The 27,310-nt window shown below is 37.6% G+C and overlaps 1 protein-coding gene across 7 annotated transcripts in view; it reads right to left on the bottom strand.

Annotated features, from left to right (window-relative positions):
- Positions 1-27,310, bottom strand: part of FAM135A (family with sequence similarity 135 member A) — a 79,517-nt gene that overhangs the window by 37,572 nt on the left and 14,635 nt on the right. For 4 of the 7 annotated variants that reach the window (XM_021530156.4, XM_085576368.1, XM_085576367.1 and 1 more), the window contains exons 2-4: positions 27,195-27,274; positions 23,320-23,440; positions 3,265-3,344 (exon numbers count right to left, since the gene is read on the bottom strand). In XM_021530156.4, coding sequence (XP_021385831.3) covers positions 3,265-3,344; positions 23,320-23,396 — 157 coding nt within the window. In that variant the 5' untranslated portion in view covers positions 23,397-23,440; positions 27,195-27,274. Of the gene's footprint in view, positions 1-3,264; positions 3,345-23,319; positions 23,441-25,996; positions 27,132-27,194; positions 27,275-27,310 lie in introns of those variants that run through there. The other 3 variants (XR_014954215.1, XM_085576365.1, XM_085576366.1) reach the window with 1 other exon arrangement.

The raw sequence follows: 27,310 nt of genomic DNA, 5'->3' as shown, positions 1-27,310 counted from the left end.
TTTTTTTTAATTATTTTGATTCTTCTTAATAAATTACTTCAAAAGAATCCACAAGAGGAAAAAAAAAATCTGCTGTTTGCAGTCTACAGCTTTGGAGCCTCTGATAGAATATTACTGCCCTTAGCAAACATTCCCACTCTTAGTAGCATCTTAATTCAACTTCTTTTCAGCAATGTACAAATACTGTGTTTTACTGAAGTGTTTTCATACATATCATCAGTTTAGGTGTCCTGAACAAAGTGCTTACAAAGGCTGAATCATTACAGTGTAATTCCCCTAAGAATAACGCCACTTTCAGCTTACATCCATCTGTGTCATCTGTTACAGCTGAAGGGCAGTGCAGGTATGGTTTCACTTGGCACATAATCTGATATAACTGCACAGCATCAGCAAAAGGGATCTCCCACTCTTGTCTGAAACAAAAGAAGTAATGGAGACAAATGGCTGAGGTCCCACTTTCTCTGCAGTGCCCAACCCTGAGTTACAGCCCCCAGCTCTGCTGACCTCAGTGTAACACAAACCAGCACCTCCAGAAGAGACAGAGGAGCTGCAGAGCAAAAGCTGAGTCAGGAACAGGCTGAGCCACTTCCACATGGGGAGCCAGGGTCATCAAGGCAGAACTGCTGTTTTTTAAATCAATCTGCTCTGACTGGCTGGGACTATTCCTCAGCTTCTACCCACACAAAAAGCCGTTTCCACAACAGAGGAGGAAAAAAAGTGGGATTTTTTTACTCTTGAATATAAATGACACATTTACTCTTACACATTTATTACTCTTGCATATAAATTTACTAGATTTATCTTTATATCTATATATTTATTGATTTGTATTTTACAAGGCAATTTACTCTTGCATCATAAAACCAGACATCTCATTCCTTCCTACTCTGATATTTTTTCTTCTCCCTTTTTTCTCTGAAAACTAGTGATGAATTTTTGGGAGAAAGAGGAATTCAGAACATCCTCAAATCTGAAGTAACCTCATAAAGGCTAAAAATACATGTTTTTCTTTTCATTTTCTACAGCACAACTACATTTTTCTTCAAATCACAAGAAAAATAAAAGGCCTTCACAAGACTGGAGCTAAAGCAAGTAAGTTGCCTTATCATATCTGTAATGACACTCATGCTGTGTCCCAAGCAGTTCTCATAAATTAATAAAAGATGTGGGAAACAGAAAAGGAAAAAAATATATATTTAAATTAATGAAGGACTGCATGAAGAGCTGGGAAAGGGGTGAAAGGAGATGCAAATGAACTGGAAAAAAGAGGAAAAACTTAAGGAGTGTATTTGACTTGGGAAAATAAAAGGAGGAGAGAGATCAAACAAACAGTCTGTAGGAGAAGGGAAAACAAAGCCAAAGTAAGGAAATTGTGGATAACTTGTGGATGACTTGTGCAGAGCCCAGGGAGAGCTAGTAGGCAAAATTACTTGGAGAGGAGTGGGAAAATCATGACATGACAAAGCTAATAGGATTTAGAATAGGCAAGTATGAGAAAGACTGAAAAGAGAGGAAAGTACAGAAAGAGGCACCTGATCAATACAGGACACCATTCTCAAGAATAGAGCTGTGGGGATCCTGACCAGTGTCCTCTGTGACCAGCAAGCAACATTTTCACACAGTGAATCAGCACTGTGCTACTCTGTGCTGAGACCAATAGCAGCTATTTTCTACACACAACAGCAGCCTCGGGAATTGCTATCAGCTATTCCTCCTCCTGGAGCAGGAGGGCTGCATGTGAGCCTACAGCATCCAGCTCTGCTAAACCAAGCAAGTGGCTAAATGGAAATGGAAAGCAGAGGTTCTCAGCAAGACCTAGCACTACCATGGCCACAAGAAGGACAAACTAACCCCCTTTCACTGACCAGCCTGTACCCTTCCTTCTGCTTTGCTGTGGGACAAACATCATCAGTATCTACCTGAAAAACCAAACTGAGAAACTGATCTAAAAAGGGCCCCAGTGTTTGAGTTTGAAGAGGTTTGGGTTTTTTGTAAAATGGCTGCTTGTCAACTGAATGAGCTCCCCAGCTGAGTTCCTAGATTAAATCAGACACTTGTGTCAACAACACACAGAGCAATATGAAGGTAAGACAGAGTGGTCAGGAAAATCAAGTCCTGGTATTTTTCTTCTTTGTCAGAACTGCTGATCTAAACTCACACCGAACTGCAATCTTAATATACCCTTTATGCCTAGTAACAAGAAACACGTCACAATTTACTAACAAGACTACAGCTTTCTGAAAAAAATAACCTAAGACCATTCAAAAATATACCATGAAATGAAAAAAAATTTTTCCACTTTTTTCCAGCAGTATCAATCATATTATTCAGCGTCACTTCTCAAAGTACGCTTTTCTGAAGGATGTTTACCAGACCCGAATTCTCTAAACTAAACTTTGCCTTTGAAGTGGAGTAATCTTGGCTCATCAGAACTATTAATTTATTTCACACAAATCCAATAAATATTTAGGAAGCTTGATCAAAACCCAGTATCTACTTTGCTGTTGTACTCGGAGCTACTTTCAAAATAGCCTCAAAAATTCAGGTTTCAGTTACATGCTATCACATTTTTTCAGGCTGTATTAGCTTCTTCTTCCTTAAAATTCCTGTAATTCCACATAACATTTGAAAACTGAATTAATTTTTTGCTTTTCACATTTTTACACCATGTTGAGATATGGCTTACAAAGAATAAGGTGAGCCCTGACAGGTTCCTCTGGGTTTAGTTTGTCTGGACATAGAAACCAAAAGTGAATGACAGGTTTAAAAAAGAAAAAAGATAAGGAAATTCTGTTCAGGAGGTTAAATCAATTTTCAAGTATAGCACTAGAACAACAGAGTAAGTTTGAAAACTGCATCTTTTCAAAGTGTTCCTTTAAGAAAAAGAATGGGCTTATCAATCTGTGTAAGAGTCTGCATCTGAAATTCTCCGTTGCTTTCAGTTATCTACTTAGATCTGCCCTTGGTCATCTTAGCCTGAAACATGGAGAAGACTCAGATGATCAGTGGAAAAAACCAGAAGACACTCATATAAAGGAATCATCATGTTTTCCTACCCAGCAAAGACAATCAGCAGATGAAAAACAGTAACACAAATTCTGTAATCAACTTTTAAGTCCCGTTGTTAAGAACAAGATATATCTGCATTGTGTTAGTAACAAAATTTTAAAAATCTCTGTATTAGTTATAAAAATATACTACAAAAGTGTAATTCCTTAATCAGCGAGGCAAGATAATTATTTACTGAAAGGTTTTTACACTTACCAGTTCCATGTAGCAAACTAGCTTCCAATATGTGTGGTATTCTTGGAGGAATTTTCATAGATGCACGAATCTGGTAAAAGCTAAAGAAAAAGACAGTGATTTGCAACAGATGTGCTATAGTACATCTCATTTACCATATACAGATATATTGACAAAGGCAAGAATGGATAATGGGAAAGAGGAACAGACCAAGGAAGTCTACAAAGCTTAATACTGTCTTACTTGCCCCCTAACTCATATTTTATTTTTTTTTTAATTACTAACCAAAATAGTAGTCAAACATGAATAAAAAGAAGTCCCAACACTAGCCCCACAGAGTTAGGGCAAATGCTTGTAAAGACCTGCAGTAAACTACAGTGGGAAACTGGTATGAATGAAAAATCAGGATTATCACTTACATTACAGTCATCTCAGAGGGATCTGCATGTAGCACATCTACAGGACTGCTATAATCAGTTCTGACACTGAAGGAGGTGAAACTGTAGTTTGTAAGACTCCCCCCTCCAGGATCCTCTGAAAACACACTGCTTACCAGACACTCCCTATAATGGTTTGTGGCCACCAGCTATGCAAAAGTGCAAATAAAGGGTCAGACTAGGTAAAACATGACAGTTCCTTTATGCTATCAAAGCCAGGAACTGCAGGCTTCCGGCATAAAATTGAGAAAAACCCCAATACAAGTCTTAGGGGGCCTCTACCCCATATCTAAACCATTTTTCTTATTCAGCTCCATACCATTTCCAGCTTTGATTTTCATCTAAGAAATCCTTAACTGTCAACAGACAGATTTTATGGAAGCCTCTATGTAACACAAGCACCCACAAATACCCTTAGATGACACATTCTAACCATCTTATCCCATTTCAGTTAATTTATTTTTGTTTGAGGAGTTAGCTTCAGCTCCTCAGTGAGCTGGTGTGGTCTACCACACAGCCCCACCAACACCAGGACCAGTGAAAGGGCAGCAGGACAAACACAGGTATGGAGCAGAAGAAAACCCCACTTTTTTTGGCAGGAGCATGGTCCTAAATGCCCTTAGGAGTGCACATTTACCCTTCATATTTCACTCACAGTGTACACCCAATCACAGTCCTGGTTTTCATCATCCCCAAAAATCCAAATCCAAACCAATGTATTTGTGGTTTTCTGATTTTGGCTTCTAACACTTCAACTGAAGCTCTCCATCTGGGACTGATGTGACTGTGTATTAGCCTAAAAATCAGCCAATGAAAAAGCCCTTAATTTAATTCTTTCACCAAATTAAAAGTCAACTTTAGTCTTGTCAAAACTTATATATCACAGAATGCTTTATAATGAACCAGTAATGTTGTTAGAGATAAGAGGTTTAAGTGATTCCTACTTTTAAAAAGTAGAGCAAAATTTAACCTACTGCATTTTACTAGTTAGATTTCATTTTTTGAAACCCACAGGTCAAACATGATTCCAAATACACTCCCTAAGTGATTAATAAAAGAGTAAATTAATTCATTTTGTATTGGGTTAAAGAAATATGAATTAACATTAAGCTTTCACTGTTATCTTCTCCAAGAGTATACAGAATTGAGATGAAGAGTGTCCCCTCAACAGTAACCCAGAAGGGTGCAGCATAGTACAGAGATGTACTAATTTTTTTCTGGGTCAGATAAGACTTCCATCATTCAATTAGTGACTCATTTCACCTATACTGAAGAAACACAATACATGATAATGTACAATAGCCTCAGCAAGGAGATACTTTCCACCAGCCCCAGCTTCACAGTGTCATTTTTGGATCCACAGTAAACATTCATCAAGAGCCTGATGCCTTACCACTACTGGCTGCATCTTCCCATGATCCTAATGACCAGCCTGTTGTGGTAAACCATACTGCTTGTTATTTCATGTATTAAAAGAATGTAAAATTATTGCTATGGTTTACATGAAATACTTTGCAGTTTTCTATTAAAACATCATATCTCAATAAGTTCAGAGATATGCCACAAATTTTAATTCACCTTGGCTTTAGCCCATCAAACTATTCATACCAAACTGTCATTCTATTAGAATTTAAAAAATCCAACATCTGCATCATTCTCAGCTGATGTTTAGGAACATGTGACAGTTCTGCAGAGCATAATTGTGACTCAGGATTAATAAATTTATCAAATGTGGATAGATTACTGAATAAGGACTGTAACAAGGTAAAATGAAAGGCAAGGCAAAATAAAAACCAAGCGCTGAACAGAAAAAAGGTCCAATGGGATATTCCCATTACTTAATCCAGTAAGACTCATTCACTGTAGAGATACTACTAAGTGACTGTTTACAGTTTGTGCCTCAAAGAAAATGATCAATAGAATTGTTCATGCTTAAAATGTAATTTGTGAAACTAAAAGGCTGTTAGGACATATTTTCTTTCTTAAAATGGTTTGCTTACAATTAATCAAGAGCAGACCATTCTATCCTTTTTCTTCGGTAAACCCTTTACCTGCCTAATATTTTTATTTGGTTCCATAGAGAGATATAGGTGTCTTGTTTGCTTGTTTGAGACAAGTAGCTTTGATTTTCAGCAGATTTATACTTTAAGCAGTTTAGAACACAAAACATTCTCCTTTTGCTCTGAATAATAAAATCTTGTGGGAGTCCAACAAAGGGCAAATACATAAAGACTAATTCAAAATCTTATGCCTAAATAGATGGCAAAAATATTTAACTGCACTAAAGTATTTAAATAAGGAAAACTGCCCCCTACACATTATTCACCTGAATTATTCACTGTCATTCATCTTTAAATGCTGTATACATTAAGGATCTATCTGCAAATGAAGAGCTATTATACTGAAACAGGATACTTGACTCACAAAGGTATTATATTTGCAATTTGCAAATAAGGAAATACTTTTTTAAGGTTATGATATACATTTCTCATTTGACAGCAAATTTTAAAAGTAATGTAAAAAAAGGCATCAAGCTCTATCATCAAGCTCTGCCTTCTTCATCTGGCCTTCTTTTGTTCAACCCACTAATCAATTTGTGTTGCAATGCTTCCATTTCTATTAAAAACCAAAACATAACCAAGTCACTTTCAATTATTTCCTGGCTGTACTATAAACATTGTTTAGTTCTCATCGGGACAACTGACTCATAAACCTGATCTTTGGTATCTGCTTGGGCCTACACATAACAGTTCAGTATCAAGCACTTGTTACACACTCATCACATTCAGTTGTCCCAAATATTGTTAAAACACTCCATAAATAAGATCTGAATACAATCAGCTCTCCACTGTCTCATGTATCAGCTCTACACTATCTAATGTAATGAGAGAATGAAGGTATCCTGAGTAGTGGAAAATTCCATATGATAACAATGCTACAGATCACACAACCGATGGTGCAGCAATTGTGCCCAAATCGATAAACTCCAGTCTAGCAATGCTTTCAAACCCCAGTCCAGCTTCTTCCAAATGGTGGAACGTGCTAGACTTAATCACACAGTTGTAGGCTTCCCACTAGAACTTTTCAGACATAACAGCTGGGGTCCATCAGTGTGTCTATCCCACACTGCTTTCCTGAAGCCCACTGGAAGGGAGAACCCAGTACAAACATCCAAGAGCATGGCCCATGCTAAAGTAAAGCCAGTGAAACCTCACATGCCCAACCTCAGTACAGCACATTTTCTTTAATGTGCATCTCGAAGTCCCAGGAAGATGACAGGGGAATTATCAAACTGATCCAGTCTGGCTCCTTTTCAAGTCCTGACTCTGAGAGCAAGCTAGACAAATGCTCTAATGGTAACAGAAACATGGGCGTCAGGTTCATATAAAGCTTTATGTAAAACTGTTTTCCAGACCAGAAATACTAGAAAAAGAAAATAGGTCAAGCTTTGCAGTCAGTATTAAAATTCCAGAAAAGTGCTAGTGTTCTTAAAGCATAGACTAGCTGTGTTTTTATGTGAAGATTTTTAAATAATTTGGAAAAAAAGTTACAATCTGTCCCTTAATCTCTGTTTTGACTTCATTGCATGAAAAAAATTGCCATTTTTGAATTATTAACTGAAACTGCCACATCATCATTGATTTTTTCTGAAAAAGTCAGAAGTATTTTGAAAAAGACACTTTAAAGCTACTCTGTTTTGAAGAAAAGAATTAATGGTATTCAGAAAGGTGGTATACTGTAAGAATCACCTGTAAAAAACAGCAATATCCTTCAGACTAACATTTGTGCCATTAGCTCAAGCAGGATTACCGTGTATTTCACCAAACAGAGAATACAACAAATACCACAAAGAACTTTAATTTACAGTATGATAGAAAATGCACCAAAAAAATAATCATCAGCAAGAGCCTGATATGCATTAACTATTAAATCACCCTGACAGACTATGCCATGATGTTTAGACTCAGTACCTGATAATTCAGCAAGACACAACTGGGTAATCTTCAATGGTACAGCTAATGTTTGTCACTTTAAAATGCTGGGCTACAATGGCAGCTAAGGAAGGTGAGTCTTAACAGGAGTCACTGCAGTACAGGCAGTGCAGGGAACACAGCTGGATGAAAGTCTGACTACACCAAGGACAGATTTTGAATGAGTCTTTAGAACCATTTTTTCAAGACAAGTGGCTTGCTACAGCTTGATGTTCATAGTGTTGATATGTGTCCCACATTGAAAGGCAAGATGTATTCCATTTGCCATCTGTGTAGCAGTTGTCTTCTGTTAAGGGGGCAGTTTTCGTTATCCCTTTCACAACCAATTCTCCCTCCAGGGAGACATCTGCTGATAATGGACTATTGAATGTCACTGCATGACTGGTAAGAACTATAACATCATGAGATGCTCTGCCCAGAGGGAGGAGCCAAGCATTCCTAACTGAATATAATCTGGGCTTCTGGGACACCAGACTCAGCCTTTCCACTGGTTCCCAAGAGGAACAGCTGGGGTTTTGAACTGGACCTTCAGAGGAAGACTACACCCTTCTACAGGGTCACTGCTCAGACAGAACCACATCTGCTGTTCCAGGAGGACTGCAGCCAATCCAATTTGGACTGCTACCAACACGCTGGCCAAAGGGGTGTCAGGTTGTATTCTGACTCTGTCAATAGTTTTTCTTTTGTATTACTGCATGTATTTTGTTTATTTCCCATTATCCTAATAAATTGTATTTCTGACTTGGAGTCTCTCCCTGGTTTTGCTTTCAAACCAGAACAATATGATTTGAAGTACAGGTTCCAGAGGGAGGCTGAGTAAACGGAACTTGAAACAGTCTTAAGGATACTTAAGAATTGGAACAGATAAGCTATGGAATCTTCCCTCATGAAACCTTTCAAGACATGAGGGGACAATGAGTGCTCCAAACAATATGATTTTTCTGATATGCTACTATCCATTTCAGCCTGAATCAGTCTATGATCCCAGAAGTTAAAGGAAACCTAAAATATAGGGTCCAGCAATTTCCAACTTGATGATTGAAAGACAACACAGTAAAAAGCACATATGGTCCAGAACTGGTACACAAAACAAGCTGCAGACTATGAATAGAGTATATTTCAGCTCCTGATTTTCCTAAGTCTACAAAATCCCTCTCAACAGCTGATTTACTTGCTTCTCTGAAAGGCAGCATCTTTTACTTCCTATTAAATTTCAAATGTCATTGACTTATGGGAAAAAAAATTACCTAAAACACCAACTCTGAAAATTTGCCAACCTCTCATCCTCTGAATGCTTACAGCATTTATTTTACGTATCTTAGCCACATACATGACGTCTAGAATGAATACCAGCTCCTTTGCTCTAGTGTACTACTTAAAACCTTTATCCTGAAACAGTTTAACATCCATCCCCCAAGAGCTACCTTTGCTTTTGCTTCAGTGTGGGAGATAGGTGTAAACATTTGAAATGCCTACTGAGACAGCATACAAGCAAAGCTAAAGTGGACAGCTTATAAATATCCAGGGGATTCCTGTCAAACCCAGTCTATGCAGTAAATATATGCACTTGCCTGCTTATGTCTGTTTATGTCATTTGGTCCTCAATGTCACTACATGCTAATATATAACCATGATATTAAAAGCTTCAAGGATATCTGGAGCTTAGTGTCCTTACTACAGACCTTGCAGGAAAAGGTGTTCTGAAATAAATAACTAGAATTACTGCCCTTCTGTAGGCAGAGGACACCTCTACTGTCCATCCTGTATAAAGGATTAAATTTTGTTCACCAAATTGTATTAAAATCTTGAAGATTCAAAAATCTGACATGTGCTAGAAAAAGCTTTCCCACACAGGAAAATTGATAGGTTTCCATTTTTTATCCCCAATATGGGGGAACTTCATTTAGATAGGCATAATTAAGAGAGTTTTTACCACATTTGTGGAAAATGGTAATTTATAATCTGAGCAGGAAATAGGTTTATCAATAACTGGAATGTATCTTGCTACTGACAAAAATAGAAACTTACAAAGTTGCTATTACAAAGTAATAGCAATTTGACTTTTTAATGCTCCTACATGCACGACAGGGAGTAATGCATGCAAATGCAGTCATAAAGTACAACTGTTATTAAAAGAAAAATCTCATGCATTAAAAAAGCATATGAGTTTTTATGGCAATAGCTCCACAAGAATTTACTTGAAAAACCACTTAGTTTGTCAGCTAAAGAACATTCCAAAGCAAGTGTACATTCTGAAAAAGCTTCCTAACACACTTCGTCATTGAGGTAAAATTTTTTTGCTATTCCTCTTGCCAGGAAGAGGAAAGACAGAAGTGTGTACAGCAGAGTCTGAGCTTTCCTCTTCCCTAAATCCCACTGCACTCACTGCACACTTAAGTGTGCTCAGAAACATTAACAAGAGCAAGCACTAAATGTCGTGGACTGTAAAACTCACATGCACATTGGGTCACCTGCAGGGCAGATTCTAAATTTATCAGTTAACCAAATGGAAGAACAGCTGTGACTCTGTACATGCAAAACCTCAGGAGAGCTCTTGGGCCCTATTAAAAACACACCCTCCTCTGCAGACCATCTCTAAGACCTCCTTTTTCCAAGGTGAGCTGTAACTCGGGCAAGCACAACTCGTTTGGTGCAGGAGGAAACAGAGCTGGAGATGAAGCACTGCTTTGCAAATACAGAATATGGCAGTGAAATGAGGAACTGCAAGGAAAACAGACAGAAGAGCGAGTCTCCAGAGGAACAGGCAGCTCTGAGGGCAGCGATTCCATGAAGGCAGTGTCAGACTGACCCTGGCAGAGCTGTGTCTCCTACAGATCACACCTCTTCCCACAGGAGCGAACGGGCACTAACAGAAACTCCCACTGCAGCAAGAGGTTGAGTCAGCAAAATACTGAAAGGATCCAACGATGAGAAAAAAATATCAGTCTATTTCTATTCAACACCCCTCTGTTCTACAAGATAAGCCTGTTGCTACTGGAGAGACCCTACATCCCCAATTCTTTCGTGGATTTGTAAAACAAATCTTAAAAGCAGTAAAGACATTTAGCATTTCCCACAGTTACAAGCCAATACTGGCAAATAACATACTTTTCTAGGCAATCTGAGTACACCTGTAATGTTTAAAACATTCCATGTGATTGTGGAACACAAATACTCTAAGACATTACCACAGATTTACCAGATTTTTTTTTGTAACCTTCTAAGCATTCTATAAAAAGGCAATCCAGGCAAAGAGGAAAATAAGAACAGAAGTAAAATAAGGTGCAATGGAAGAGAAATATGAGAACAGAGAAAGAATAAAGCACAGGCAGTAGAATGTTGATTGTTGAAGTGCAAAATTAAAACCAGAATTGGTTAGACTTATTTCTTACCAGGAGACATGCACAGTCATCTATAAAAATTTAATCCCACCAAACCCAGTTGGGGCCCACAGAATATCAAATGGACACGCAACTAGTTACAGGAAATTATTTAATACAAGTACAGAATGCACATAAATATTCATATCTTGCAATCACTTTGCAATAAGTACTTCTAATATGGACCAATATAAGATTTACACTCTGCTATAATTGTGGGATTTACCTGAGAAATTCTAATTCAGATACTTGAGTAACAGGAAAGCTTTCATGCCCTATGCTTAAAAATCTTTTAACAATGCCTTAAATGAAAAATCCATGTATTTTCCAACTGACTTTTATTAAGATGAATAACACAATGGGCAAACTTACAGGAAATAGATAAGAGGTTCTAAGTAATTTGAAAGAAAGTTTCCTTGAAAGTTAATTACTTTTTTGAAGTACCTCACATGCCTAGAGCACACATTTCTGAAAATTAATCTTATATATAAACAAAATAGTAATTAGATCAAAAGTTTGATGAGAGTTATTTGGGAGACTAATACCTCAAGTAAGTCACAGCAGCTTGTTATGAAACAGGATTAAATACATGAAACAGGATTAAATACGTAAAACAGGAGAGAGGAAAGTAAATGCAACTGGAGATTTTGCCTTGTTATTATAAAAGCCTTTTTACTATGTTCTTTCCACAAGACACACTCGGGGCAGAATTCCTGCAATGGTGATGTACATCTATTAAAAGACTTGAAAGGGGAACAGTTTCAAATAAGTATTGCTTTTTTAAAGAGACACATAAACATACAGTACTAGATGAGTTCTTATTTAATCAAATATATGTTAACTTATGTCTATGTTTATAATTTTAGTTGCTCATTTATTTCCTGTTCTTACTGAAGAGAAAAAGAAAGAAAACATACTAAATTTACTTACATCTTTAAAGTACAACAGTCCCATAAAGCTTATCTTCAAAAATAACAATTTCTCATATTCTCTTATGACAACTATTAAAATATATTTATTTAGTTTGAAAGTATTTTTCGTTTGACTTTTTGATTCAGCATACTAGCCTTGCAAATGATATATCACAATTGTTTAGCCACTTTGTGGCTTGGAACTTTTCAGTTTTCTGGGGAGAAATATACGGGATGTTAGGTTTTCCTAGTGTACAGGGTCACAATTTTATAACTCCAGCCCTTGCAAACAGACATCAGTTTTTACTAAGATATATCATAACATGTTAATTTTGAAATCAAAGTTTAGCAAACACAGCAGATGGGAGACCAGAAGACAACTCATTTTCTGGTATTCAGTAGTCTCTTAAATGTTGAAAGTTTTGGAGCTGTGCAATTCTGTTCCTCTCATCTGTCAGTAAACAAGTATACAAGAAGCCTTACAATTCACTTTGCACCTTATTTTAATGAAAGGGAATTTTAATAGCAAATAGCAAACATTCAACCAGAGGGAAAAATCAGGTACCACAAAGAAAACTGTTGCAAAAAATCATTACAAAAGAGCCCAAGTGAACTACCATATTTCATGTGAGATACATCAAAGAAAGGTAGGTCATCACTTTCATCCCTTACCAACATCTTCATTTTTTCCCCTGTAGTAAGCTGCGTCATTCATGAAAGTCACATTAGCTCCTGTCATTTAATTTCTTAAATTGAAACACTGCAGTTTCAAATATAACATACTGCTCTGAGATGCTATTAGCACACTAAGAAAGAAAAATCATCTCTCAGATTTAGAAGTGTCTTTTTTCCTTCAAGCAAGGCACATTTTCATGATTCATTTAAATCACCTTAAGCCAGTACTGCCATAGGTAGAAGCATCTGGCAGACCAAAACTTCTTTTACATATTTTCATTCCTCCTCAAATAAGTTTTGATGTTCCATCAACTCTATGGTAAAACAAACCAACATGCTCATCTACCTGAAAAGGGAAAATAAGAACCCAGTAGGGGCTATTAACAGAAGGCAGGATCACAGGGCCAGAGAGAAAGTGCTCCCATCATTGACATGACACGGGCTTAAGAAAGGCTGAGCTAATGGTGGGGGCTCCACACTCAGAAATAATATTAAATTTTACTGCCACTTCTGATAAATTATTTTTTCCTCAACTTCAAGAGTTTCAACTTCAACAACACTGAGAAGCAGAACTGCTGGCTGCAGACTGTATTTATACATTTATTATTAACATAAATCTTAAGAAACTTCAGAGAATATTACCAGAACAATGTCACAGGCAAGTAATGAAAAGTTAGCAGCATAAGTGAAGACCTGTTTCTCTAAATTCCGATGATTCTAAAAGCTTATGAATATCAAAGAGTAAAGTGAACATTCAAGACTGGAAAGCAAAAACTCCACTTCTTTCCCCTTCACAAAAAAGAAGAGTTACTGTTCTTGAATAGTTTTTTGACATGATAGAGCCACCTCCTACAGCAACAGTATCTTCCATCTCCTAAGACCTACCCTATCCAGTACACTCACAAGAATTAGACTTCTGATGCCAGTTTAAGTAAATTAAACAAACTACAGGAGAACAAACGCACAAAGTAGTCAAATCCCTTTTTCTCTTGCCAGGTTCCACAAGCTGGATACCCTGAAGACCCACAGTACCTGCTGAACCTGTTTAACAAGTTAAAAAATTATATAAGCAAGCAAAAAAATTGTTTTTCTAAAATCTACATTTTTCAAAGGTTTCTGTTTTGAGAAAACTGTAACAAGCACAGCAGATAACCTCAAATGGTATCCAAAATATTTTGAAATTAATTTTATGTAGAAATGTATTCAGTAAAGGTAGGAAACAAATTGCTGAAAGGAAGGCATGCAAAAGTACTAGAAGATGAAAACTGAGAAGAATAGAATCAGGAAAAGAGAAAAACTCCATAGAAGAAGCACTAACCATAGCAATATGGCTGAAGTGCAGAGATGGTCATTAAGGTGATCATACGATTTACTGTCTACATACACTGAGGAGCCTCAAACTTTCCATGCATCTGGGTATCTAACTCATTCTGTTCCCCATTTCCTCATTTTTGTTATAAGGCCGATCTCCCACCACTGCTCCCTGTAAGCTGAGATCTGCAAAATCCACTGAGGAAGAGTCCGAGTTCTTGCAGAGTTGGAAGCTGAGGGTTTCTGCTGCTCTGGATGCCTTTCTATCATCTCCTCCTTCCCTCTTTCAGAGCTGACCTACAAAAAGGGACTTGGCATTCTGAATGTGATTAGGGGCCCTTTCTCTGCCAAGTAACAGAGCTGGATCTCTCTGACTTCTGCAATGATCTGATTCCTTCTCTGTGCCAGTCAAGCAAGCTGGCATCTGGGAAACCCTATCCTTTCTTATATAAGGGAGTGTCAAGAAAAGTGTCTTGAAATTTAAATTGTACTTTTACAATATAAGGACTTCTGCAAGAAACGAAGTTTAAGGAATTCTATTTACCCATTTTCCTCTGTCCTGTCCTCCCAGGCACTCAACTCTCCCCCCTGCAAGACATTTGACACCTTTCTCAATTACACAAATGCACCATTTGCAGAGTAGTTCTGGACTGGTCAGACCTAGCAGCTCAGCCAGCACAGCCCACGGGGCAGGGCACTGCAGTGGCACAAAGCTGCCAGCAGCAAGGGAGGTGGAAACTGCAAACTGGCATTGCCAGGCGAGCTCTGTATCTCCACATGAGGGCTTAGGGAAATTAGAACTGACATACCTGACGTCTGTCATAACTCTGTATCCTACGGGCAGGGATGCCAACTGAGATGAATGCAAAAGTTCAAACAGAGGTTTTGTTTCAAAACATACCCATGTCTGGGCTGCTATCACTGAGCAGATCATACTGACATAATGGCCTCTCCCCTACCAGAAACGTCTTCCTAACACGGAGGCTGGAACTTTCATGGACATTTCTCTCAGGATGTAGTTCAGGATTACAGTTATAAAGCTAGTTTGTGACAGAAGTAGGCACCCCATTCCTCCTGTGTACTTCATACTCCTTCTGCACCACCACTGACAGAATATGAGTGTTCTGCCAGGTTTTTTCTGCTGATTTACCACTTTGACCAACCATAAGGTAAAAGAACATGACTACAGGCACACAGGAAGCACCAGAACCAGGATCACCCCTACTCAGGCAGCTGCTATCCAACAGATCTCCATACCTGTAAGATCTATACAATTAACCTTGTGTTCCTGCCAGCTTAACCCATTCTCTGACTACACTGCTGTCAAAATCAAGTCCATCTGATTGACCTGACTGCAGGAACAAAGCAGAAGATCAGGTGTATCACAACTTTTGGCAGATACATGCTTGGTCAACTAGAAATGCATAGATGAGAATGCTATTTTGCACCAGATTAGGGTTCATGGCACCAACAGTGGGCCATGATGTGTATACTCTCTTACCCTCTCCCCTCCACCAAAAAAAAACCCTGGTCATCAGGGTCATCATCCACATCAAAGAAACATGCACAAGTGAAAAATATGCCTCTTTTTTTCTCCCTAGCCCGATCACTTCCAATAACTTGGATGCTACTTCTTGCAGTAAAAATACACAAATACAGAAAATTATTAGCAGCAGAAGTCTTGATCACTTAATTTAAGGTATTCATCATATTTTTGGAGAAAACATGAGACAAATTTTTAAAGCTATTTTAAAACTTTGCAAATCAACAAAGGCAGTTATGTATGCATAAGTATGAACACAATGGTCCAGTCTAGAGGGCTTTTAAGTATTTGGAGGTATTTTAAGCTTCTTCCCCCATGGCTAGTGTGAACCAGAATCTGTGAAAGGGCAAACAAGTGGGGTGAAATAAGGTTAAAACAGTATTCAAAAATCTGATGAGTTACTTTATGTGGAGTACAGTAATTGGCAGGAGTGTAAGAAGTAGAAGAGGAAGAGATTTTGTAGCAAGCACTTGACTGAAGTGGAGGCAGCGAGTCTGAATCTGCATTTAGTGGTGGGACTGAGCCTGGTTCCCTGTTTCAACAAAGCTATATGCTCTCTGCAGTTTGTGATGTGATTAAAGTACTGTTTGTGATTAGAGATACAGGTATATATCAAGGTATTATTAGCTTGTATAAGCAGCAAAAGAGACACAAAAAGACATGATACCAGAAACTTCTGCTGTATTGTGAGACAGTCAAGACTGTGAAACACAGGATGAGTATCTTTTCTCTCCCTTCCCTCAGATAGCTATGGATGGTAAAATAACTTAAAAAATCATATTTCTGCTGTAACTATTATGTGTATTAACCAAGCACACATAAATAAGGCAAAACACGTATGAATGACAGATTTTTCTGGGTCTTGCTACCATCTCACAGCGTCAGGTCTGAACTGTAAGACTATGTACAAGCTACAAGCTTCTGCATATAAGGATGCTAACACTTGAAAGAATCTCAAAAGTAGCAATTTTAGTGGCTAAATATGTATCCAATGCAAAGAAGGTGCATACTCAAGATATAATTATTGTGATGCCTTCAACTAACACTTGTGCCCATTCTAACTTCATATTATATACACAGCTGAGTGCTGTATGTTCTACAGAATAAAATAGTGCATCTTCTCCAGATAAAATCCTTTTATACTCTCTTCAGTCTTACACTGTCATTTACCCCCTCACTAAACTAAACTCATTGATGATGTTTCTCCTGATAGACTTCATGGCAAGGCGTGCTGAGGTACAGTTGTTACTTTGCATTGTGAAATGGTACCTGGTGTTACATACACAAGATCACTATTTCTTCAATTGCATAAAGAAAGAAGGAATTATACAGGCCCTCCAAAAACAGTCTCAAAGGACACCAAACTATGCCATATCACTGTCACACCAAAGAGCTGTGCCTACCATGGCACTGTCAGGTCCAGAAAGGCAGCAAGATGGCATAACTAGGCATCTGAGCTCTTTATCTTTTTATCTTTTTGTTCTTAGAAAATGGAATTTTGCTAAATTGAATGTCTGGAGGAGATGGGATGCCATTAGACAGCTTTAATTCTGAGTTGACAAAATGTTTTCCATTGCAAAATCATAATTTCAGTTGCAAAAGTTGTTATTTGTACCCCATACTTGAAAAGTCTAGAAGATGCAGTGAGTACCCATGAACATTATAAAACATTGAAGTAATATTTTTGGAATATTGAGGGATGCAGGAAAGAAACATACCCTCAGGACAACTACAACTACCAACTCTTCGGCTATATCTCTATGTATAATGATTGAAGAAACAAGCATCTGTACAACCATCATTAGGGGTCAGAATATGTAGCTAAAACCTGCAGCATCCAGATGTCATTTAGTTTCTTAAGCTGGAGTATAGTCTTCTAGGAATTACCACAGAGAAGAGCAGGGAGGAGGATTCAAAAGTAGGAGTCAAATTTACAGTGGCTCTAGGTGACCCCCAGACAAGCTTCCCTGTGTAGCTGGAAGTCTCCTAAAACAGGCATGGCACTTCAGATAACTGAAGAAGACAAGCAGAACAAACCTACCCATGTCTTCAGTTCCACTTAGTGTGCTTCAAAAAACCTTAATTCTCAGCTAATTCAAAGGAAACAGTGCTCAGTTTTCCACTTACTTTTCTAACCCCTGTTTTCAACAAATACAAGATGTCATATTTTAGAAGATAAGATTCTGTCTTTTAAAGTCTAACTGCTTTTTGGGACCAGACCATGTCATTGGTGTCTCAGACACACTGCATCACACGGACTAATAGGATAATTGATTATACTAAGTTTCAACTTCTGTAGCAATGGCAATTTAAAATAAGACTTCCCCATCCACTGACAAACTAGAATCAGAAACAAAAAAAAACCAACAACAACAAAAAACGCAAGACCAAAGATATTTGCATAATTTTTCCTAGACAGATCATTCCCTTGAGTTTACATCCTAGCCTTCCAAGTCTTAAACCTGTATAATTGCTATTTGTATTAATGTAAAACCATAAACTGAAGAATAAAGCTGATCTTACAACTGTTAGACAAATTTGACAGCATTCTTCTCTCTTTGTAAAGATGCATTACATTAAGATCACAGTACAGTACTTCAAAAGATAAGCTATCCTGTCAGAAGGCAATTCACAACACTTATTTCCAGAAAAATATGTCATATAGAAACATAGTTTGAAAGTAAAACTATATCTGAGCTGTATGAATTAAAAAGAAAAACAAACAGGTGAACCCAAATGTTCCTTGTCCATCAAGAGTTTGTTATTCAATCATATGGTAGCATCACAAACCATTCTTCATTAAGGGACAAAACCTTTTTATTTCTGATATAAACAGGAGGAAGAAATGTAGTGCTGCTGGAAGTGTACATTTTGAGTTTTAATTTCCTGTTAAAAATTTTAAAAATAATGTAGGCAACTCACTGGATACAGAAAACAATACAACATTTTATATACTGCATTATTTCTCATTACATTACTGAGTAATCATAAGGTTTATTAAATTTCATACTCTGATTCAGTGTTATAGTCTTTTAAGCTACATTACACAACCACATGCATGGAAGCATAAAATGTCAATGCTGCTCAGACATATCAGTGAGTATCTACACATGGAAAAACATGGAAAATCAGAAGAATACCATAAGGCTAAATTTTCAGTAGTCTCTGAAGCCTAAATTCCTTTGACTTTTAATAGGATTTAGGTTCACAATTTATGCTGCAATCTTACCAATAACCTTTCGGATATATTATGTCTCCAAAAATACCTTTTAGGTTAGAATTTGCCAAAGTCTCTTCTATAGAGGGTATTTAGTATTATTATTCCATCTGTTACCCAGATTAAAAGCAAAAAAGACTTTAAATAAGTGTGGTAGACTTACACTACTAATCTAAGTTCTTCATGTGGTTTTATAAGAATCTTTTAACCCAAAACAAAGTCAAATAAAAGAAAACTAAGACACACTGAGCAGTAAATATGCAATAAAGAGCTACTGTTACTACTTTATTTTAATTCCTCTCCTCACATTTTATGTAACAACAAATTTACTGCCAACAAAACCATTAGGAAATTCTTTTTTTGAAATCCACAATGACACTAAGTATTTTACCTTACAAATTAAAATGGTACCAAAAAAAAAAGGCAAAACACATAGAGACACAAATATTAGAAGTATTCTAAACCCAGCCTTGGTCAGTTGTGTGTGCAGGCCTACTACTGACAGAGTTACAAAAGATTAATGAGAAAGTAAGAATTTAACACTGGGATTATAGAAATGCACAGAGATGGGGAAAATGTAGATGAAAGCTGTTTTCAAAGCAGATCTTGCAGCAATGTGTGCACTACGCTAAACTACAAACTACAAGCTAAGTCTCTTTAGCTCATCAGATTTGCCATTTACAGGTGAAAAAGCAATACAGAGCTCCAGGGAAATGAAAACCTCATCTTCTCAAGTGAGGGTTACCAGGAAACTCTTCTTACCCACAGAAAAGGTGTAACTGTCCCAGGTTAGACATCAGGATCCATCATCCCATGGTGGGAACATGGGAACTTCACCTGAGCACTACAAAGTACTGAGGCACTTTCAGTAACCAGTTGTTTGGAATCAGACATTCTGAACACATTTACATCTCAGTTGAGGATATATATGTATGCTGACACATACAAAACATATGTAAATGAGGGGGTAAGCAACTGTTCTTACAGCAAAGTCTTTGAAATTGAACAGTTTTAAGCAGAAGGAGGGTAGGGTTAGATGAGATATTAGAAAGAAATTCCTTTAGTCAGAGGGTGGTGAGGCACTGCAACAGGTTGCCCAGAGAAGCTGTCATCATCCCATCCCTGGAAGTGTTCAAGGCCAGGCTGGATGGGGCTCCAACCTGTTCTAATGGAAGGTGCTTCTCCCATGGCAGGAGGGTTGGTACTGAATGACCTTTAATACCCCTTCCAACCCAAGTCATTCTATGATTCTATGCAAAGATTGCTGAGATTACTGACCCAGTATCAGTCCACGGGAGGTGCCACTGGTCACCAGCTTCAAGTTGGACTTCGCACCACTGACCACAACTCTTTGAGCTGAATCATCCAACCAATTTTCCACTCAACTCATTCTCCACTTCTTGCAACCAAGCTATGTTATGCTTCCTTTGTCTTTATAGAAGATCAGTACTATAGAGCCCACACCTTACTGGAACTTTAATGAACTAAGATGACAAAACAGCCTGAAACTTCACTGTATCAGACTATCATTCTCACAGGTCCCAAACAAATACATTTCTTTAATTCATTTTGTCACACAATACTCACATATCAATTAAGGTTTGAGCAAAAATTCCTATCATCACATCTCACTAACTCAAAACAAAAATTGTGTGAAGCCTTATTTGAACGTAATAACAGATAAAAATAAACCAAAGAAACCATCTGTAACAAGCTGAATTTAAAGCAAATGACACAGTTATAAGAAAACATAACTAAAAAAGCTGTATTGGATACATAAGATAAATATTTTGTTACAATGCACTATCTGTTACCCCTTCTTGGAGTAATAAATTATCCTAAAGTAAAGAAGATAGTCTGCTTTAGAGGGTCACTTCGAAGGATAATATAGTTATAGCTCTTCATATAAATATGATCTTGAGCAAAATACTGTGAGAAATTTTGTCTCAGTCTGCACTATTTAGACCATTTTAGATCAAAAGAGTGGTTTTGAAGCACTTTCCCCAATGACCCCAGTTTGCTGCATGCTGCTTCAGTTCACTGAGAGCTTTCTAGTCATTGAACCTGGATGTCTCCTAAGGAAACTGAGCTACTCTGACCCACCTGTCACAAAATGCACTTCAACCCCAACGGGCACCTAACAGTCTGAACCAACTACTGATACAAGCAACTTCAAATTACACTCATGATACAAAACATCTGGTCCAGAAGATAAGGCTGAAATCTAGTCTGAAGTAACCCTGGAACCACACAGATGTATGGACATCAACACTGCTTTTAGTAATTCATTCCTTAAATACCAAATTTAATCGTTAGTGCAAACACAGTCATAAGTGCTTCTGGCAACTGTAGTGTCACTACAAATACAAATCCAAGAAAATATTATATAGTTTGGATGCAAGAGTTGGCATATTTCTTCAAACAGTTATAAAAGCAGGAAGAGAGGGGTTTGACTGGATATTAGGGTATGTGGACTCTACAAAAAAGGAAGGGAGGGTGGGGAATGTGCCACAAATTCCAATGACCAAACTCATGTTAGTTCATATTTAATAAAAGGGACAAAAGACTAAAAATACATAAGGGTGAGCTTTCAGACTGATAGAGTGATCCACAAGACAAAGCTGTAAAGAAAAACAACTAAAACCAATCAGAAGGAAATTTAGGCTGGAAATTATGACATCTCCAGTAATCAAATGAGTTAGAATCTGGACTCACTCTGCAAACAAATACTTTGGAATAAAATCTACTAAGTTCTAATAAGGAATGATTACTTGCACTAGCTGACATTTTATTCTACACAGTTCAGAAGGTCATGATGTTTCTAACTCCATGAGACAAGCATGCCACACTGGGAAGGCTTGAATGCACACAATACAATCAATTCTGTACTTGATTTTGGTGAGACAAACCATACTAAACGCAGTGGTAACTAAAAAATAGGAGGCTAACAATGAAACTAAAGATTTCCTTTTCTGCTCATCCAATCCATTATCCAATAGCTCCTCCAGCAACAGAAGTATTACATATGGTCTCAAATAAACACAAAGACAGTTTCCTAGAAAAATACTGGAGCCTACCCAAATTGAATTAATTGCAATAGTCACATTTCTCAGTCTGTCAAATTATTCTGAAAGTTCTCTCTTCCACATGACATTAATTTCTACAGGAATGTGCCCAGAGTTTAAGGTTCACATTGAAACCAGAAGTCATTATATCCTCACGTCACTTTTCTCATTATGTCAGCATTCCACTTCTCTGAACTTGCCCTGTGAATTTACTGCTTTTTAGCTTACTGCAAGAGTAAGCTAAAAAGAAATACACTAGGTAATTATATTGCTGTGCTTTACTTCTCAACTACCTTTCTGAGGAACCATTTGAACTGTAAGGTTAAGACAACCAAAACACTTTCTTCTCTTCAGGTTCCCCATTAGAGTAAATGTGCTGCCATGTTCTACCATCTTCTTCCCTACGGATTTCAAAGATTAAAAAAGGCTACAGTTCAAAAGACTGTGGTTTTTGTTTTTTTATTTTTTTGAAGTCATTAGAATATTCTCAGACCTCTTAAGCCTTCCTTAGTCCTTCTGTTCCAATGAAGACTGAAATTACAGGGGTCAGTTTGTTGTATATACTTTGACTGCATATAGTAGCAAACATAATGGGTCATCACTTCTGTAAAAATATTTCCCCCAACTGTACTGAAAACAATACTCAAACACACACACATACACTTGTCTTAAACTAAGACAAGGCTAAAAACACAAATGTGTTTTCTTATCACTAAAATGTTTCTGAGGAAAGTTACTCTACAATGTTTTGGAAAAAGCAGCTATCAAAAATCAACACTGATACACTTCATTCCATCTCTGCAAACACTAAAACAGCCTAAACTCTAACATGCATTTTTACTGTAGTCTACTTGAGGATTGACAGAAGACTAATGTACCACAACACTTAAGGACCAATAATTTTTAATAGCTTCAAAATAAACTGCAAAGGATTATTTCCTGCATAGCCATGGGAAACAAGGACCTTAGAAAGTAATCCAGGACAATCACGTAATAGCAAATGAAAGGAATGTGGAGAAGACTTCTACAGAGATAAGTCAGAATAAGAGGAGGTCAGAAGAGTCTAAAGAGGCAGCATGGAGTCCTGTGTAACTGAAGGTACAGCACAGCGAGAGGAGAGAGGCTGGTGAAATTTTCCACTGCCAAACTGATAAACGAGTAGGTTAATTGGGGCAAGACCATTTTTTTAAATATTGAAGAGAAACACGTATGGTATTTCAAACAAAAGGGATTACAGAAATTAAGACATGCAAGGGTAAAGGCCTGGGTATGAATATAATGTACTCTCCATATCTACAGATTTTCCCTCACCTCCAATTAGACAAAAGTATTGTATTACAACTTAGGTTTTAAGAAAAATTATTTTAATATTTAATTTTAAATCCTAGAAAGAATATGACTCTCCAATACAGAATAAAAAAAATTCAAATCCCTATAAAAACAGTCAGTAACACATGAATCAACACTGCATGACAGAGTACCCATTAAGGTCTTTCCACCAATAGCCATCCAACAGAGTAAAGTTTGAAAGAACATGCTACCTACCCTCTTTGAAACAAATCCACATTGAAGAATTTGTGGAGCTCCACGGAGAATTCTACCATAGCCTGAACTTCACTCATGTTTATGAGGATGAAGAAGTCAAAACTTGTCAGCACCTTAGTTACTGAAAACAAAGTGAAAACAAACTATTTAGAACACAAACTGGGGATAATGCACATCTTGTCCTAAAAAGGACAATGCTTACACACAGCTTCCTTAAATATGCAGGCACTGAGGTAAACAAGACTATAGGATGTACCAAACCCACCTCACAGTAACTTCTACCTTTCTTGTGAAGGAATCAAATGTTATCAGAGAAGCATCACAACACATTGTCAGCATAATACAATCCTGGCACTTACTGGTACCTACATACTGCAGTTCTCTCAGGTTCTTGGCTGGAGAGGTAAAAATACTCTCCGACAAGGAGAAAAAGAGCATGGGCTGCTTCCAGCCCTTGTTGGTGCAGAATGTCCATGCAGGCAGCAGAGCCTCAACTCTGGCATGAAGACAGCAACAGCTGAATTACAATGTAGCCAAACAGTAAAGAGAAAGTGTCTGACCAGGTCATGATGTAAGGCTTTAGACTGAGAGATTCCAGGGAAAGGCAGGAGTCACAGAAGGCAATATGCCTATTTTTAGTCTTTTTTTCTTTTTTTTGTAGTGAATTGATAATTCTCACTGTCATCTTCACAGCCACAGACTAGCAAGTTCCTGCTATCTTACAACTGTTTGCTGATATCTACACTAAAATCCTACAGATTTTACTAAATTCTGCAGGTTTTCCTTCAACACTAGATTAATGAAATGGACTACACCTTCTGTTAACACTTGTCTTCAAACTTCCCAGTTTCTGCAAGCACTGTCTGGCTTGAGGACTAAACAAACAAACAAAAAAAAAAAAACTTGAGCAGGCTGTACTTCACAAATATTAGTTAATTTTTCTGTCTCTGATGTAAAAGCAGTAGACATCTGGAGCTTGAATGGATTATGGGTTTTTTTGTTTCTAAAATTTTGAACATACATTTGGGTGTTTGTGAAGTAGCAGGCAGTACTGAGACTGAAACAGAGTAGGTAGCAAAAAATGTCATGACTGTAGCAGATATTAGTCAGCTAAAAGCAAAGTTACCTTTAGGGGCACAACCTCTAGCCTACCAATTAAATTGTCTTAGAATATGACTCAAGATGTCCCTTTCTGTACTCACTCTAGAGGAGCTGAAAGACTTCAAGTACCGTAACACAGGTGTAGATTTTAGACTCTAAACAAGACATCAATTCTGACCTTGGTTTAACAGCCAATACAGGGACTCAGAATGCACTTTACAAAAACACAGGAACAGTACATTATTGATGTGGCAGGGGAAGAGGAATTTTGCTGCATTGGGACAACATGAAGAACTTGGATCAAGGGCCCTTACCACAAGACCAAAATTACAGCATCTAGATGATGCTATTAACCCAGCTTGTCTAAAAAATCTTGTCATCATTTGAATTCCAATCAAAGGACTTCAAGAGATTAATTGAAGGATGCCACAAATTTTGCTACGGTTTTATAGTGCTAGGACTGGCAGTGACAGCCTACAGGGCTTTGCAGCAATTCCCTCTTCCATTGCTTTGTCTATAGTACTTTATAGGAATGTCCTCTGTGGTCTTAAAGCTAGATACAAAATGTCCTGCACTGTAATTCTCTGGGGCTGCAATACTGCATTATCACATGGGCATCACCTACCAAAATGCAAGTGTATCTTCTGCAAATGGAACCTGACCTGCCACAGAGCAGAGATCCAGAGATCCTAGACCCACTGTAACCCTTGGATGATGGGCAAAAAACCGTGTGTGCTATGGATGAAACTGTCCAGTACCTCAGAAGGAAGCCAATTTAAAGCACTCAAGGAAAAACAAAAGGATCTTCATCTTTTTAAGGATGCCATGAGGCAGTCTCACCCAACTTGCATTTTGATGAAACTACATTCTCAAGAGATGAAGACATGACAAGACTCTGGTGTCCTGGCACAATGAGTGGTGTTAACTCCCTGAACAGTTTGCCTCCATTAAGTGAAGGGAAGTCTGTTCCTGTGGTTCCTGTTGGGCCATGATCAGGGTCCCTCAAGTCGCCAGCAGGAAAACTCAGAACAACCCAGAACCAGTCCAGTTAGGTAAGCTCAAAAGTCCATTTTATGAATGAGTTAATTAAAAAAAAACAAAACAACAAAACAAAAAACCACACAAAACAAAACAAAACCCCAAAAACAAAAAACCAACAAACAACTTAAGATAGCCACATATTGCATGACTGCGAAAAGGGCTGTCCAGTGAATTTGTGGTATTCCTACTGTGTATAATATGGCTCTAGCTGGGGTACTCCCTCCCTTCTTTCTCTGTTGAGCTTACTTAGCACTCCCAGACAGTTTACTAAAAATTGCCTGGCAGGCAATTCTTCCCTGCAGCTTAAGCACAGGGTCCAGCAACCACAGGCCTGCATGACACAAGACCATGCATTTTAATCCAGTAACACAGCTCTTGCTCAACTACAAATGGCATTTGGAGAAAACAGTGTCTATGCCTTGCTCCAGCACCAACTACAAAACCAGTAGGAAATACTGTGGCACAGTTCACAGAACAGCACACCCAGGCAAGCAGTGCTGTGTACCGCAGGTACCCAACACACCACTGAGAATACCTTTTGCTGTGTTGAGCATCAGCTTGTTCCATGTGCACCTTAAACTGGAAAAAGGGGAACATTCACTGCCCTGGGCTGACATAAACCACATCACTACTTTTCTGCCAAAGTGTTTCATACCAGTGCAAAGGAAAACAGTTAGTACAGAACAGTTATAGTTCTGTGAACTACGTAATAGAAAGTGTTACGCGGTGAACAAATATTTTAAAGGAGAAACTCAACTTGGACAATGTCATAAGCTTGTAGACTAATCATACAAAAGCCAACAAAAAAAATTGAACTTATGTAGAGGTATTTGTTTTGTATAGATTCCTGTCAAATTTACAGCTGCACTCCACAAATTTCTACAACAAAAGTCCACAACTCCATTTAATATTTAATGAATTTACTGTTGTATTTTAAAGCACATCATTAACATTTGGAAACCAAGATATTAAACTGCATTAAGAAACAAAAGAATCCTTCAGTAGAAGCTCTCTACATGAGAAATGGAGTTTAATGCAGCATATAAACCCATACCAGAAGATCTGATAATAAATGACAATATCTTAATACACAAATTAGAACTGGCGGGTTCTAAAGTTTTGGTAGCTACTTAACACTTAGAATCAAAACAGCATTTCTATATTCAAAAGCATTCAGAAGACTGAGACTTAACATTTCCAATAGTTAAAATATCAGTTAAAGCCACTTGATCCTACACTGAGGGCCAAACCTTTCCTTTCCTTCATACTTCTGAGGGTTTACTTATTTTCCTAAGTTAGAAAATCTCCTATAAATCCTGGCTGGTCCATGCTGTCCCCACATCACCTCACCACTTTCTTTAGTTATCCAAACTAATTTTTCCTGAGGCCACAATACAAAGTGGACCACAGGACAACATATTTTTAATGTTTGTTTGAAGGGAAAAAAACGGTTTCTTTTGTTTTTTGATTCTGTTTTTTTTCTAAATCAATCATTTTAGTGCTACTTTACAGCAGCTGCATCAAAGCCCCTGAGAGTGAACTGAAAATACAGAAACCTCTTAAACAAGCTTTGATTTCAGAAAAATGATTGTGTAACACTGCCATTAATCTAGCTATTTGCACTGGGAACTGCAAAACAACACATTTGCAAACAAACAAAAAAAAAAAAAACAAAAAAAAAAACAAACAAACAAGAAATGAAACTGCAAAAAGATGTTCAAAGAATGTCTTACCTGCACTGGTAAATACTCCATTTTAGTATGTCAATCAACCAGTCTTCCAGTTCTCTGCTGTCACAAACATAATGCTCAAACTAAAAAACAAAGAAATATTTTACTAAGTGCAACAT

This window comes from Lonchura striata, chromosome 3 (assembly GCF_050655825.1).
Source record: "Lonchura striata isolate lonStrDom1 chromosome 3, ASM5065582v1, whole genome shotgun sequence".
Lineage (NCBI taxonomy): Eukaryota > Metazoa > Chordata > Aves > Passeriformes > Estrildidae > Lonchura > Lonchura striata.
This window is presented reverse-complemented; position numbering and strand designations above follow the sequence as displayed.